Source organism: Haliaeetus albicilla, chromosome 8 (genome assembly GCF_947461875.1).
Source record: "Haliaeetus albicilla chromosome 8, bHalAlb1.1, whole genome shotgun sequence".
Taxonomy (NCBI): Eukaryota; Metazoa; Chordata; class Aves; order Accipitriformes; family Accipitridae; genus Haliaeetus; species Haliaeetus albicilla.
Genome location: NC_091490.1, coordinates 34,754,021 through 34,768,271, shown reverse-complemented (window position 1 = coordinate 34,768,271; position 14,251 = coordinate 34,754,021). Strand labels below are relative to the sequence as shown.

At 50.0% G+C, this 14,251-nt stretch overlaps 2 protein-coding genes across 3 annotated transcripts in view; one reads left to right on the top strand and one right to left on the bottom strand.

Annotated features, from left to right (window-relative positions):
- Positions 1-14,205, bottom strand: part of TDRD5 (tudor domain containing 5) — a 30,434-nt gene extending 16,229 nt beyond the window's left edge. Inside the window, exons 1-2 of one of the 2 annotated variants that reach the window (XM_069789701.1) lie at positions 11,021-14,205; positions 808-1,046 (exon numbers count right to left, since the gene is read on the bottom strand). In XM_069789701.1, coding sequence (XP_069645802.1) covers positions 808-1,039 — 232 coding nt within the window. In that variant the 5' untranslated portion in view covers positions 1,040-1,046; positions 11,021-14,205. Of the gene's footprint in view, positions 1-188; positions 272-807; positions 1,047-11,020 lie in introns of those variants that run through there. The other variant, XM_069789702.1, reaches the window with a different exon arrangement.
- Positions 3,890-11,031, top strand: NPHS2 (NPHS2 stomatin family member, podocin). The gene is made up of 8 exons (XM_009923552.2): positions 3,890-4,166; positions 5,764-5,867; positions 6,792-6,864; positions 7,172-7,254; positions 8,125-8,328; positions 9,069-9,124; positions 9,959-10,037; positions 10,753-11,031. The coding sequence occupies exons 1-8, from the start codon at positions 3,890-3,892 to the stop codon at positions 11,029-11,031; spliced, it is 1,155 nt and encodes a 384-aa protein (XP_009921854.2).
- Positions 14,206-14,251: the final 46 nt, after the last annotated feature.

Here is a 14,251-nt window from a genome sequence, read left to right as displayed (position 1 = left end):
AACAGCCAACAACCAATCTGTACCCTTATCACTACAAATCCAGATCCAGATAGGAAGGTGGGTCAAATTCTTGGATACAGGATCACAAGAGGAAGCCCAGCTGCTATGAGTTTTGTTGGGAAAACAGTAAATGGCTCATTGCTCCCCTCAGCCAGAATCACAGTAAACCCCCACTATAGAGCACCCACCTGCCCAGGCAAGGTCTCCCTGGAGAGCAGCCCAGGTCTTTTCCATGCTTTTAAACAACTTTTTCTTGTCTTACTGTAGCACTCTAAAAAAAAGTATCATTTCACTCTTCCCAATCAACTCTTTGCACCTACCATTTGCTTCCACAGCTCTTCCCCAAAGAAAAGGACAATGAAAAAGTTCTTTGATACAGACTAAATTTCCTACGTGGCCAGGCAGGGAAACATTTACAGCTTCTCCCGAGAGGCCTCATCACTGGTTTTGGCTCCTGCTGTAGTCTGCATTTACAGGAAAAGTGATGCTTACCACTTCTAGTGCACCCATAAGAAACGTTACTGCAGTTTCTAAACTAAGTGCAGAATGCAAAATGTACAAAAATAACTAGAAGCCTGTGTGATTTTTCAGGAGGAAAGAGCGGAAAAGCATTAAAAGGCAGATCAAAATACAGGAAAAAACATCAAAGACAAGAAATTAAACAGAGCTATACAAGAAAAAAACTAACACAGATATGTGACCTACAGCTCTGGGAATTCATCCTGCACATCCCCGTTTTGGAGCATCACTTCATACCAGTATGTGGTTCTGAACAACTCCTCCACCCATAAGGAAAAAAACCCTCACCTTTTAGGATAAAAGTGCCTTTCTCATAAGGACAGACTCTAACAACTTCAGGCATATCTGCCACCATCTCCAACGTGGATCTGAAGCCCAGGTCATGCAGAGGGAGAGGTTTGCCTATCATGGCCATGTACTCCTCCTCCAGCTGTGAGGGGGTTAAGCCCTCTTTGGCAGCCATTAGCAGCGACCTCACCTCCTTCTTCAGCAGCTCCATAAGCTCTACCTGCTTTGACATGTCCGCACTAAAGGAGAAACAAAAGCAAGCACAAAAAAACTCGTACCACAGCTGCTCAAATGCAGGCAAAACACTTTCTACCACTTAGCAGCTGAAAGCTGGTGGGGGGAAAAGGGCAGCAAGCCAGGTTCACCAACAGCCGCTACCTACCAACCCCTGTCTTTCCTTGCCTGCACCCCTGGAGCTGCCACCCTCCAGCACCCGTGATCCCCAGCTGACGACTCCAGCATTCACTGCCCGTCCCCATGGGATCACAGCCCCTACAAGCATTGCATTCCCGGCATCCTGTGCACCCCTGCCCCAGGGACTGCCCTCTACAAACCCTGCCACTCTGCAGAGATCCCTGCACACTTAAACTGCTGCCTGAGGACCCCCACACCCCATGGGCTCACTAGCCCTCACAGTGACCCCCGTGCCCCTAAACTCGGGCCTAGGGATTCCCCCCTCTGCTCTATAGGCTCACTGCCCCCTAAAGAGACTCCTGTGCCCCGAAACCACAGCCTGGGAACCCCCTTCTCCCCAAGGAGGCGCCAGGGGGCCGCTGCCCCCCCCCCCGTCGGTGCCCGCACCCACCGCACCACGCCACCGCCTCACTCACGAGACGCCACCACCCTCTCTGCGCCTGCGCGATCCCTTTCCCGCCCTTCCAGGGCGCCAGGGCGGGGCGGCGCCCACGCCCTCCCCCCGTATTGTAGCGGGGCCGTTGGGGCGCCGCCGCGCGGGCGGAGGGGTCGGGCCACGGTTCCCCTCAGCGCCCTCCCCGCCGCCGCGCTGGGGCGGGCGGTGGCCGGGCGGGCACCTGAGGGGCCCGGTGCTGCCTCACCGGGGAGGAGGCCTGTCCCGTGGGACAGAGCCCCGGGGCCGGCACACCCCCAGCAGGCTGCCCCTGCCTTCTCCTCAGTAAAAATGTTAGGTGTGTTTCCCTTCTGACAGGAAAAGTTAGGGCATCGCAGAAGAGCCACGGACAAAAAAGGACCAATTCCTTTAAGGTGACAGTATTCAAACCCAAACACCAGCATTGTTAAGAGTAGTCTTGTATCTTTTAGTCCCGTCTGAGAGGAAAATCCACAGTGGAGATGCTGAGTGGCTTTCCCAAGGCCAAAGAGCATGGTAAACTGGGTTGTGATGGCCGTTTCCTAAGGGTTTGCAGTCCTTTGAGAAACCCTCCCAACAATGCAGTTGATTTCCACACAAGGATATGTTTCAATATGACAAAGGGGGCTCAGGCTGCGGATTTTGGGACAGCAAAGGTTGCAAACCCATCAGCACACACTCTTGAAGCATCTCCCCTGTTCGGAGGTAGCAGCTGAAAATATTCCATGGGGACGGAGGAGTCAGGAGCCGCTGGCCAAATCAAACATCAGACAAAAGCAGAAAGTTGCATGTTTGTAGATGTTAAATATGCCATGGTGTTTTTGACAAGAAATCAACCAGAGTCCATGCTGCCCAGCCAAAACCAGACCTGAGATGCTGTTTGCTGCTGCTGCTGCTTTAAACATTACCTGCCCTTTCAGCAGCTGGAGACAATCTCCCCCTGCCCCAAGCTGGCCAAGTGAGAAACACAAAGTTAAAAAGGTTTCTGGAGCAATTCCAAAGCAAATACAGACACTGTATGAATTTATTAATCACACTCCGTTTCTGCCCAACTCTTCTCTGCCTTCTCCATCCATCGCTTCCCCAGTGACCTGCTGACGAGGCACCCACCACAACTGAGCAGAGAAAGCAGGGAGCTGGTGCTCCTGCCCTCCCTGCCTGCAATATTGTGACTCCGGGTGGGGCCACAAGTCTCCAATAAAACAGGAATCCGTGAAAAAACAAGAGTAGCACCTCCCCAGCTGGCTTCCTGGCTCCCTCCAGCTGCTCCTCCACACCAGAGACCAGGTGTCTGCAAGCTCAGCACTGCCCCGTTGACAGGGAAGTCACCGCTTTATGTTCCAGCCTTGTCTTGCTGTAGTATGACTTCTAGCCAGGTGCTGGTTTCTTTAATACAGTCAAGTGTCTTCAAAACACTTTAAAAGTGTTTCTTGCAGGGGTTTCTGCAGATGTCACCACAGGCTGCATGGCATGAAAAGAAAAGGCTCCTATGTTTGCTCTGCTGTGCTCCTGCTGTGGAAAACTACAGAGGCATTTAGGCACAAACTCTTGGCAATTTAGAAGACAGATTCAACACCTCTAGCCTTGCAATGGTCTTTATGCTTTGCACCCGTTTGGGAAAGTTCATGGCTGAACTGGGACCAGCTAATTTCCCTCCCTGCTAAAATGTGAGGTGACCCTAGAGAGAGGGAGTCTGCTGCCAGTATCCCACCACTGTGCCAGCCAAAGGGTTTCTAGAGAGCAGACCGGTGTGAGATGCTACTCACCCAGCCGTTCTCTGCAACACCCTCTCCACTGATCCCACCAGTAAAGGTTTTTCACCCTGGTGTCTATTGCTCTGGGCCACTATCACCATTTGAAGTCTTTGGAGCCACATGCCTGACAGTTACTTTTAGGTTGCTTTTCAACAGCTTTGCAGAAATCATCTACTAAAAATCATCTGAGTGCTTCTGCTTGTATTTTATTTCCAAAGGCAGGAAGATGCAAACACAATGTCTTCCTGGAGTCCACCTTGTCCAGGTCTAACCTTCCTTCCCATCTCCGCAGCAGCGTGTGATGAGAGCAGAGCAGCTGGGAAACAGCTTGCTCACTTCACTGTCCATTATGTCTGACAAGCCTGTGTTAAACTCGAAACAAGCCTCCTTGATCTGACACCTCCCCTTCTCTCCTCCCCTGCCTGGTTTTCCTGCCTGCAGCAATAAATTCAAGCACAAATTCATCCTACTCCCACAGGCTGCTGCATGCTCCTTGGCACAGATGAGGATGGATAAGAGGTCTCGGAGCTCTTCCAGGGAGTCTCGTAGGAGACCCAGAGAGTCCCCAGCTCCACAGAGGAAACGAGAGAAGAAGGAGAACAGCAGAGAAGCCAGCAAAGGAAGGGAAGACATAAAGCAGGAGAAAGCAAAGGAGATCAAGAGCACCGCAGGGACTGATGGTAGGGTGCACACGTCCACAGTGGTGGATGTGGATGATGTGATATCTGATGAAGAAATGGAGGCAATGGTGTTGCTGGACAGCGAGCAGCAAGAGGAAGGTATGGCTTATAGAAGGGAAGGGGCTGGAAAGCTGTGGGCTTTTTGACCATGTGTGGGTCACAGTATGACTCTGCTCTCTGCACGGTGTCATCACACCTACCTTGCACAGACATGTAGTTATCCTCAGGACAGGATATGGGAGACTCCAGCCTCCCAGCCAGCTTCTGCAGTTAGTCCCGGCTGATCAGCACTGTCTAGCAAAGCTATGAACTTTGCAACAAGACGTTACATCCCCAGCATCCTTCATGCTCCAGCTCACTACTCACCAGTTCTGTTCATGTTCTATTCTCTTCCTTTTCTTGCTTGTCCTTCTTTAGGTGGACAGAGATAGCCTTAATGTCAGTTCACAGCCCAAAGAACTGTGCTTGAGTTGCACACCCATAGCTCCCCTTCCAGATAACCCTCAAGAGCAGCTCCTCTGCAGGCCATGAGTTAGGCAGATTCCCAGACTGCCACAAGAGGAGGGAGCATTGTGAGTGTTTTGGCAAGATGGCTGGGCCTCTTTGGACCCAGCGTCACCACAGATGCTGTATTACAGGATGTGTATTACAGGAGCCAGCATCACTTGTCTGCTTCCATGCCAGCAGCTCTGTTGCATTAGAGTGACACAAAGCTTCAGACTTGCTCCTGTCTCTCTTGGAATTAATTTTTCACAGCTGCCTCCTTCTGCCTCAGTTATGGGAATCCCAGCTAGTGAGTGGTGCTGTGGAGCTCTAGTGATCATGCAGGTTCTTGGGATCTGAACCTCCACCAAGACCTGGTGGCTCTGCAGACAGCTCCAAAGGCAAAGGGGCAGGGATAAAAGAGCTTGAGGGGATTCAAAATGGGAGGGCTGCGGGGATGCTAACTTCACTGCTGGAAAACATGGTCCACTCTCTGGGTCTAGGTATACCCAGAAGTAATCTATCTATTTTCATGCCACACCTGCAAATTTTCCCTCAGGCAGGAGCACAACAAAGGGCAGCCAGAGCAAGATAACCCACACTTGCTTTGGGGAGATGTAGAAGGTGACCACCCCAGTCAGCCTCCCGCAGCTTGCTGTGACTGCTGTAAAGCACAGGGAGATTTCAGTGGCACTAGTGGCTTGGTCCCACTGCATTAGGGAGCTGGGATGCAACAAAAATCCTATTCCAAAAGGACCTGAGATACTCTGATAGGGAAGGGCACTTCAGGCTGTGCATGTTGAAAGCTACCTCTTATTTAAAATCTTTCTCTTTGCCATTAGCTTATCTTTGCAGATAAGCTTCTGGGATCCCAGCTCAGTTAACAAGTTGCCTATTCCAAGCCTTTCAACACTGCTTGGTAGCCACAGGTCTTCAAGCTAAAGGCTGCTCTGTCGTCAAGGAACTATGGAGAAGCATGGCTCAATTTCTGCCAGTAAAGCAGAGACAAAATCTGTCAGTCCATCCTGGCAGCTCCGGGCCACCTGGGGCAGGGAGTATTCTTTAACACAGCTCCAGATGGGGCCAAATGGTTCACATACACTGGGTCTAGGCAAAGGACAACACTGAAGCTGATCTGTGCAGGCACTTGGCAGGCCATCAGTATTTTGGGAGCAGTCCCGTCTTAACACAGTCATGTTGGATTTCTCCCTAGGTGTAAAGTCTCCGGGTCTGGGCATCTGTGAGTGGCTTCTGACCATCTTGTCTTTCCTGTTCGTCATAATGACCTTCCCCATTTCTGTCTGGTTCTGCATGAAGGTGAGAATAGTCATGGGGCCTCTCTAGGTTTAGTATTCGGTGTCTGATGTGAATGTATATAACCCACTGGTTCAGCATGTGTCAGACATGAGCATAAAGCTTTTTTGGTCTAAAGCCCTATTTACACTTCTTTGACTCATCATTAATTTTGACTTATGCTTTATCACATGTTGCTGCTGCAGAGGGCTGCACAAGGGTCCAACCACTGCCTATCAAATACTCCTGCTGCAATATCAGCAGGCAGGGGCTTCGGTTCCTCTTTTTTAAAATAAATTGCAAGTCTATTCAAACATAACCCTCAGCCTACCCAGCCCAGAGATGGCTGCGTTGCAGCAGCAGGGTAAATAAGTTTTGCATTACAAATTTTGAGAGATTGATCTCCCCATTAATAGCGGATTTTCCCCTCTTCCTCCCCTTTTCTCAGTTTTATAGCATGGCTACAAGTAGGCATATTTTGATTACCACTTCTCTGGAAATTTCATGTGCATCTTGTTCTCAGCAAGAGTGTCAGTATTACAGCTCAGACCTCACACATATGAGCACACACATGGTTCCCTCGGAGACAAACAACCAACATGGAAAATTTTAGCTCAGGTGATGAAGTTTGGCCAAGCTATAAGGAAGCAGAATGCTGGCCTCATCCTGGGAAACCCTGGGCAGCTGTAACATGGGCTACTCTCACCAAATCTTGGGCTGTCACAGGGCTGCTTCGACACTGCTCACACACAAGGCTGGCCAGCAGTTCTGGGCCATGTTCTCTGTAGGTGTAAAGGGACTCAGTGACAGGTGATGCCACTAGCTCACACCTGCTGAAATCCTCCCATTGCAGGGCTTTCCCAGAACAGACATGCTCCCATACCAGTGAGGTCCCTTTCCCCAGTCCTACGCCTTCCTCTCCAGCCTAGCTTTTGTTTCCCTCTGCAGGTAGTGCGGGAGTATGAGAGAGCCATCGTTTTCCGACTTGGGCATCTCCTTCCTGGCAGAGCTAGAGGGCCTGGTAAGTTGTTTACTGAGCTCCCCCCAGTCATGTTGCTCCTCTTCTTCGTCCTCCACCAAAGCTCACATGCCAGTGCCCTCCAAGCAGGCATGGCCAGACAGGAGATGGGATGTATTTGTTCCCTTCATCTTAAGGGCCAGTAGCTGCTAATAGCTTTTGTCATCACAGAAACAGCCTCAGAATTTGAGTCTATGTATTGCTGTTCCTTTGTAGTTCTGGATGCCAGACTCTCCTCTGTTCTCCAGAGCAGTAGAGGCAATTTTTGTGGTTCTGATGATCACCAGCTGCCTTTTGCTTCCTCCCACAGGCCTTTTCTTTTTCCTTCCCTGCCTGGACACGTATCACAAGATAGACCTCCGCCTCAAAACCCTAGAGATCCCCTTCCATCAGGTATGGCTGACACCTCCTCTCTATATTAATTTTTGGATCTCTTTAACATTAGACCTTATGCTTCCAGCCTTCATCCCTGCATATAAAAGTTTGAAAAAACATCTCAAAGTAACCCTAACACCTCAGAAAATGGAAGGCCAAAAGTTCACCATACTGAATTTTCTTCTTTTTTAAAACTACTGGTTTTAATCCTGTTCAATTTGACATGCTTCAGTCATAACATAACACCAATAGGGAGTGGCTGGGCTAAAGATACTGGACCAGTTTTTTTTACCCACACACGGAGGAGTGCAAGCAGTGGGGACAGGAGCTCAAAGACCTTACAATGATATAAGAATGGACTCTGCTCCTGTATAAGTCTGGGAGGAAGAAAGGGCTGAACCCTTGCTTCTAACCCTTGAACCTGCAACCTCCCTAGCCACAGCCCCTCTTCTTTTGGGTCATGGTGTCTGTGCGGCTGCATTGTCAGTGAGACTGCCTTTGTCTGGTAGCATCTCCCGGCTCACACCCATGGCATACAGCAAATCCTTCTGGAGACAAAATAACTGAGCACACATCTCAGGACACAGCCTATGCTCTCAGAACAGGAATTAACCAGGCAGCAGTGGGCAGGGAAACACAGCATAGGATGACGATCTACTCACAGTCCATAGCTCAGCAGCTGTACTGAGGAGACAGACACAAAGATGCTGCTCAGGAAACTGAGATCCAGAGGTTATATAGTTTGCCCAAGGTCAGTCAGTAGCAGAGGTGGAAACTACAAAGATTTAACCATCCAGCTAGTCTTTATCATTCTCTTGATTGTGTGCTTTTCTGTGCTACCTTAGAGTGTCAGAACCAGCTCCATCTCCCCTAATATCTTCTGCTTAGGTGGTGACCAAAGACATGGTTACCTTGGAGATAGATGCCGTCTGCTACTACCGGTTGGAGAATGCTTCTCTTCTCCTCACCACCCTGACCAGCATCTCCAGTGCCATTCAGCTGCTGGTGCAGACCACCACGAAGCGCCTCCTGGCACATCGAGCCTTCTCTGAACTTCTCTTGGAGAGGAAGAACATCAGCCAGGAGATAAAGGTGCTTCCACAGGGGGGAGACAGCAGAGAAAGGGGTGAACTGAGGTTCCACAGAGAAGCTCAGGTGATCAGTCCCTCAGAGTCACAGATATCGGTTTACAGAAGGGTACAATAACAACATGTGTCTCCTTCACAGAAGAATGGGAGATTTTTCTTCTTTTTTTTTTTTTTTTTTTTTTAACTCTGATCGCTTTAGGGGAAGGATATACAGTGTGAGCCCCACAGGTGGCCATGGTGAGTAGCAGACAGTATGGTTTGAGGAGCATGAAGGAACCACTTAGACCAGCTTCCTCAGTGCTTTGTGATACCCCAGCTTCAGTACTTACCCCAGAGAGGAGATTCTCATAAGAATTGTATTCTGCAGCCTGAGTGAGTTGCCATAAACCCAGTATACATGGGATCTCCAGCAGCAGGTCTTTGCAGCCATGACACATGTACATGATGATACCAGTCAGGAACTGAATGTTTCCTATGGAACTGAACTGGTTCCTCACTTGAACCAGTATGGACTAGTTAAATCATGCTAAACCCCTGGGGCAAACACAAATGGGAAGTAAAGTGAGGGAAGTAATTTTATTTCTGAGGGGCTTCACAAAATAGCACACAAAAAGTAATAAATCTGCCTTACAGTCCTGCAGTTAACTGCCTTGAATTAATGTCCTTTCACTGCCTTACTCCCTGTAAGGGGCCTAGGGCAGGACTGGTGTTCTCTCCATGGTCTAAAAATCTTCCTCTTCACAGGTGGCTTTGGATGCCGTCACAGGCTGCTGGGGGATCAAAGTGGAGAGAACAGAAATGTAGGTAGGAAATGCTGGTAGAAGGGACTTCCCTGGCCCTTTGCAAGTACCTGTCCTGCCCTGCTCACTGTTGCCTGCTCCACTTCCTGCTTTGCCTCTGGCTCTCTCCCTGCAGCTATTCTGCAGAAGGTAGAGCCTCACCTCTCACCTTCCTGTTTTCCCTGCCCCTTTCAGTCTCTGCCTCGTGTAAAACTTCTGCCTGCAAAGACTGTGCTTGCTCCTGCACTGACATCCAGGGCAGGATCCTTAGCTGGGATCTCATCACCATTTCACTGCTGCTGCAGGCAGAGTTTTCACCCAATTCTGGTAGCCCAAGAGGTGCAGCAGGCACCAAACCCTCTGTGTCCCACTCTAGATCAAAGGTCCCATGGTCTTAGCACTGGTAGGGATGGGCTTATCACTCAGAAGCCCATGCAGAAAGGTGGGACTTGCTCATCATGTAGAGGGCCATGGAAGAGAGAGTCAAACAGTGAATGAATAGATCTGTGAACAGAAGGAAATTCCTGTGCCTGTCTTGAGAGCAGTCTCCCAGTGGATTCTCCGCTGTCTCACAAAGAGTGATCTTAGCTTAGACTTCAAGCCTCAGAGGCACAGACAGAAGAGGTCTCTCTGCTACCTAGTGATCATGCAAGCCTGGTCATTAGAAAACCAGGCTGGGAAAGAAGGATGGGAATGGTAAAGTAAGACACACAGAGGGACACCCAGGGAGCAAAGAACATGAGTGAACTGCTCTGCAGAGACTGACTGATGAGCCCATTCCAAGCCTCAGACTGACCATCCAGTGCTGTCAGGAGATACTAGAGCCCAGCTAATTCCTGTCCTTTACTACCACAGCAACAATGTGCAGCTGCCTGCTGAAGTCCGGCAGTCCCTGGCTGTGGAAGCAGAGGCCCAGAGACAGGCCAAAGTGCGGGTATGCCAACTCTGAATACTTCTCATCTCCTTCTAAAGCATCCCTCCTTCCTTTCCCACCCCTGGTTTGAGGTCCGTGGGACATGCCACACAAGGATACAGCTCTGGGAAGATATGTGTCCTTTAATTCCTATTCAAGAGCTGTGTCTAGCAAGGAAAACTGCAGCAAGAGTCTGGGCCAGCCCAGTGAAGTGCCGCACCTGGTACCTGGCCTACAGGTAGAACAGACAGGCACACAAAGAGCTCTGGGGTTATCCCTGGGCCCACAGTGATCCCCATGGGGATCTGTTCCTCAGGGTTTAACTCTCCTCTAGGAGCCCAGTGCAGGGCTGTCACCGCCGTATGTACCCTGCACCTTGCTCAGCCCAGGCTGGTCCCCATCCCTTGCACTGAGCTGCTCAAGTGCCTGGATAAGGTTGGTGTCCAGCACCCCTCCCACAAGCCTAGCCTGGCTGCTGCCCTCTCCCATGCTTTTGCAGCAAGGGTATGCCCAGTTGTAAGCCCTGATGGGCCTAGTAAAAACAAGTTAGTCATGAGCTCCCAAACTTTTGGGAGCATCAAGAGGTCTAGTACATGCTGTGATCTTCAGAGAGCAGGAGTGTTATAATCACACTGGCCCTGGGAATTTCATGGTGGCAACCTCCCTCTGTAATGAACAGTCCATGCCCCCTTACTCCCAGCCTCACAGAAGCCTTCTTTATTCTCCTGCATGATAGGTGATCGCTGCTGAGGGGGAAAAGGCTGCTTCTGAATCCCTGCGGATGGCAGCTGAGATCCTCTCCAGTGCCCCTGCTGCTGCTCAGCTCCGTTACCTCCATGCACTGCACTCCCTTACTGCAGAGAAACCTGCTGCTTTCATCTTGCCCTTGCCTTTGGATGCCATGAACCTGGTATCTCCGGCTACCCACAGTCCTCTGGCAGCGAGCAGTCTCCTCACAGACACCACAAAGCTCCCAGAAAGCCCAAAAGACAAGAAGGACTCACCCATGCTCTAAGAGCTGTCCCAAAAATGGTTGCCACACTGTCCCTGGTCAATCCTGCTCAGAGAGGAGCAAGGCAGCAGCCCACCAGCAGGTCCTGGTCTGGAGGCAGGAGGGAAGGCAGCCCAGGCCTGTAATATAAAGTGGATTGTACGTGGAAGAAGCCTCTGCTTGTTTTGGAAAGGGAAAAATGCGGAGCACAAGGAGAAGGGCTGGCATGTGGGTGAGCAGGGGGTTGCGGGAAGAGGGGTGTCGTCCCTTCCCCTTCACAGGGCCAGATGCACCGTGACACCCTAGGGCCTGGCCCCTGGGGTCTGATCCATCTCAGCCCATCACCTTGTCAGGAAGGACAGACTAGTCCCTATGTACTGAGCTGCTCCCCATCCCCAAACTGAACAGCCGGGTGGGGGCAGGAGGGGTGGGAGCCCCACAGTCAGTGGGGAAACAGAAAAGGACTCAGCATCTACGCAGGCTGGTGGGTGCTGCCAGCCTGGTAGTTCTGCAACGAGGGAAGGAGCTGGGTCCCATGGCATAGTCCTGGTTATGGGATTTCAGTCACCACCCATGTGCACATACATACATACACTGGCAACCAAGGTGTTTAGCCCTAGTTCTAAAGTAGGAAGAAAAGGAAGAGAAGGAAAGGGCGGCCTTTAAGGCTTGGCACTTCCCTGCAAGGGATGTCAGCTGTGCAGAGGAAAGGCAGGCTGTGCTGCTGCTCGCTTCCACTGGGGGGTGAGGCAGGACAAGGTCTGAGCTTGTGAGCATCTCTAAACATTTTAGAGGTGATCCGTTTAACCAACTCCCACGGAGCAGATAAGGGGGAATCCAGCACCGCTGGGGAATAGCCAGCTGACAGCCTGGAGAACAGTAATACTTTTGCCTGCTGCAGCTGCCTTGGTAACCTCCACACACAGGGAAGAAACAGAGAAAGTCCCCAAAACTCCTATAATCCTCAAAACTTCTATACATCTTTCCTGCCAAAAGCAGGTCATTGCAATGACCAGAAACCTACAGATACTGCAATCCTTTCCTTTGGCAAAGATATGGAGCACTGTCAAAGGAAATACTGCTGCACTTGGTTTATCTGATCCTGGTGCCCTTTAGGGGGACAACAGCTTTGCTCCTGCCCTTTTAATTGACCTGCAGCATCTCCCCTTGCTTCAGGTAGACCTCCCTTGCACAGCAGTTCCCAGGACCAACGTTCTGCTGCTGGTGGCCTGTAGAGGCCACTTTGTGGCCCTTCTCTTAATTGCCCGCACAGTAGTCGGCCATCATGCATGTGCCTAGCAGGCATCACTCACTCTTGCATTTTCACTCATTTTATTCAGTCCCTCTTTGCCTGCTTGTAACACTCATGCACATTGGCACATATCATCAGTAATGCTTCTGTTAAACACAGCTGTATCACGAGGATGGCCTGCAGGTACTGGCTTAATGCTGCTGCACAGGACAAGGATCCCACTTCTAAGTACTACACATTCTGTATTTAATCAGTCCCTTCAGCTCCTTGGAGTCCCCTTCTCAACACTCAGTGCTCCCATAATACTCGCTCTACAAGTATTTGCTCGTCTTTTTTACAGCAAGGGCACCTGGTGAACCAGCTGCCTTACAGGTGGCTGGGTAGTGGGAAAAATCCACCTGTGAACTTCTCTGTGATCACATGAGCATCCGAGCTCCAGATTTAGACCTCCCATCTAAATCATTCTGCCACTGCAACCCTCTCAGGAGAGGGCGGCAGGATGGCTGTGGCTCCTGCTTGTGTGTCTGTGATAGATCTCAGTAGTGATCCACTCATGGAAAACTAGCTCTGCGAAGTGAAACAGCTCTGTAATCTTCTACTGGCAAACATGAGCCGCGTAGTTACTTCTCTAAGGCTCATTCTGGTTATTTCTCATGCTGCTGGAATAAGCCCCTGTTTCCCAAACTAGGGCAAAGGGGCGCAATACTACACAGAATGAGCTGCAGACAGTCCTTTCTGTGAACACTTCTCTGGCTGCATTTCTAACTCCATGTAAAATGATCCATCCAGACCAAGATTCCTTGGCACATCAAGGACCAACACCTCTACAGATAATGTCTCAAAGTAACAACACTTAGCCTGAGAAATGACTGTCAAGAGACATGCGGCACTACATCAGGGCACACACATTAACCTATTTGCACTCATATCTGCAGAAGTCAGGCACAGCTTTTTCAAACATGTAACTTTTCTGCAGTTACAGAAAAGGCAAATGATAGCTAAAAGCATCCTCAGTTCCAAAGTACATGCCTTGCTCCAGCAGGATCTTCTGTCTTTTACATATATAGAGCTGGCAGAAACTTGTAATTTTACCTTCAGGAGACATTACATTCAAAAACCTTGCAGAAGGAAAAGGTCATTTAAAAATGTACTTCAGGGTTAATGATATATGATGTTTCCCAAATAGTATTTATGCTGGGGGAATTGGCAAGGGCTGTCTGAGCTGCTGTGATTCCTGACAGTTTCATTGCCTGCTCTTCCGAGCTGAGAGTGGATCAAACTGCAGAGTCACACTGAACCCAGGCAGCTCTGCTGGCCTTGCAGAGCTTTGTAACTACACAGACTGCCCTGGGTTGGGGACCCAACAGAAGAGGAAGTCTCAGGTGGCCACCTCACCCATTGAGGCTGTAGGGGTTACTGCAGGTAGGGACCCAGGGGGCCAAACACAGAAATTGCAGGGAGATGGAACATTTAAATGCCATCCCAGTGCACTAAGAGGGTGAACTGGCATAATCTGAAGTCTGAGTTTGTGACCTTGATTACAGGTAGTTCTCCTGTGGCAGCAATTTGAGAAAGGCCTTCAGGATCATGCACGGCTTCAGGCTGCTTCATGCTTTCTGAAAGAAGGACAAAGACCTTCAAAAGAAGAAGATTCAAAGAAGAACAAAAATTTGTCCATACAATTCTGTACAATTTCTTCCTAACCAGTCAGCTGGTAACTGAATCATCTGAAGCCCAGAGGATGAAGGAGGTACCCATTATCAGATACACAACCAGGTCATGCTGGTACTGAGAAAAAAACCCCTTGATAGGAGAGGAAAGAGGTGCAAATGACTTACTGGCATGATCCAACAGGGATAAGGCTGAATGAGACAGAGAAACAAGAGGAGACTGATGAACACAAACAGGAGGCAAGCACAGGGCAAGGGGAGGCAAGGAGGGCATGCAGGTAGGAGAGATGTGGGTAGGAGAAAGCTGAGGTAGCAATGGTAT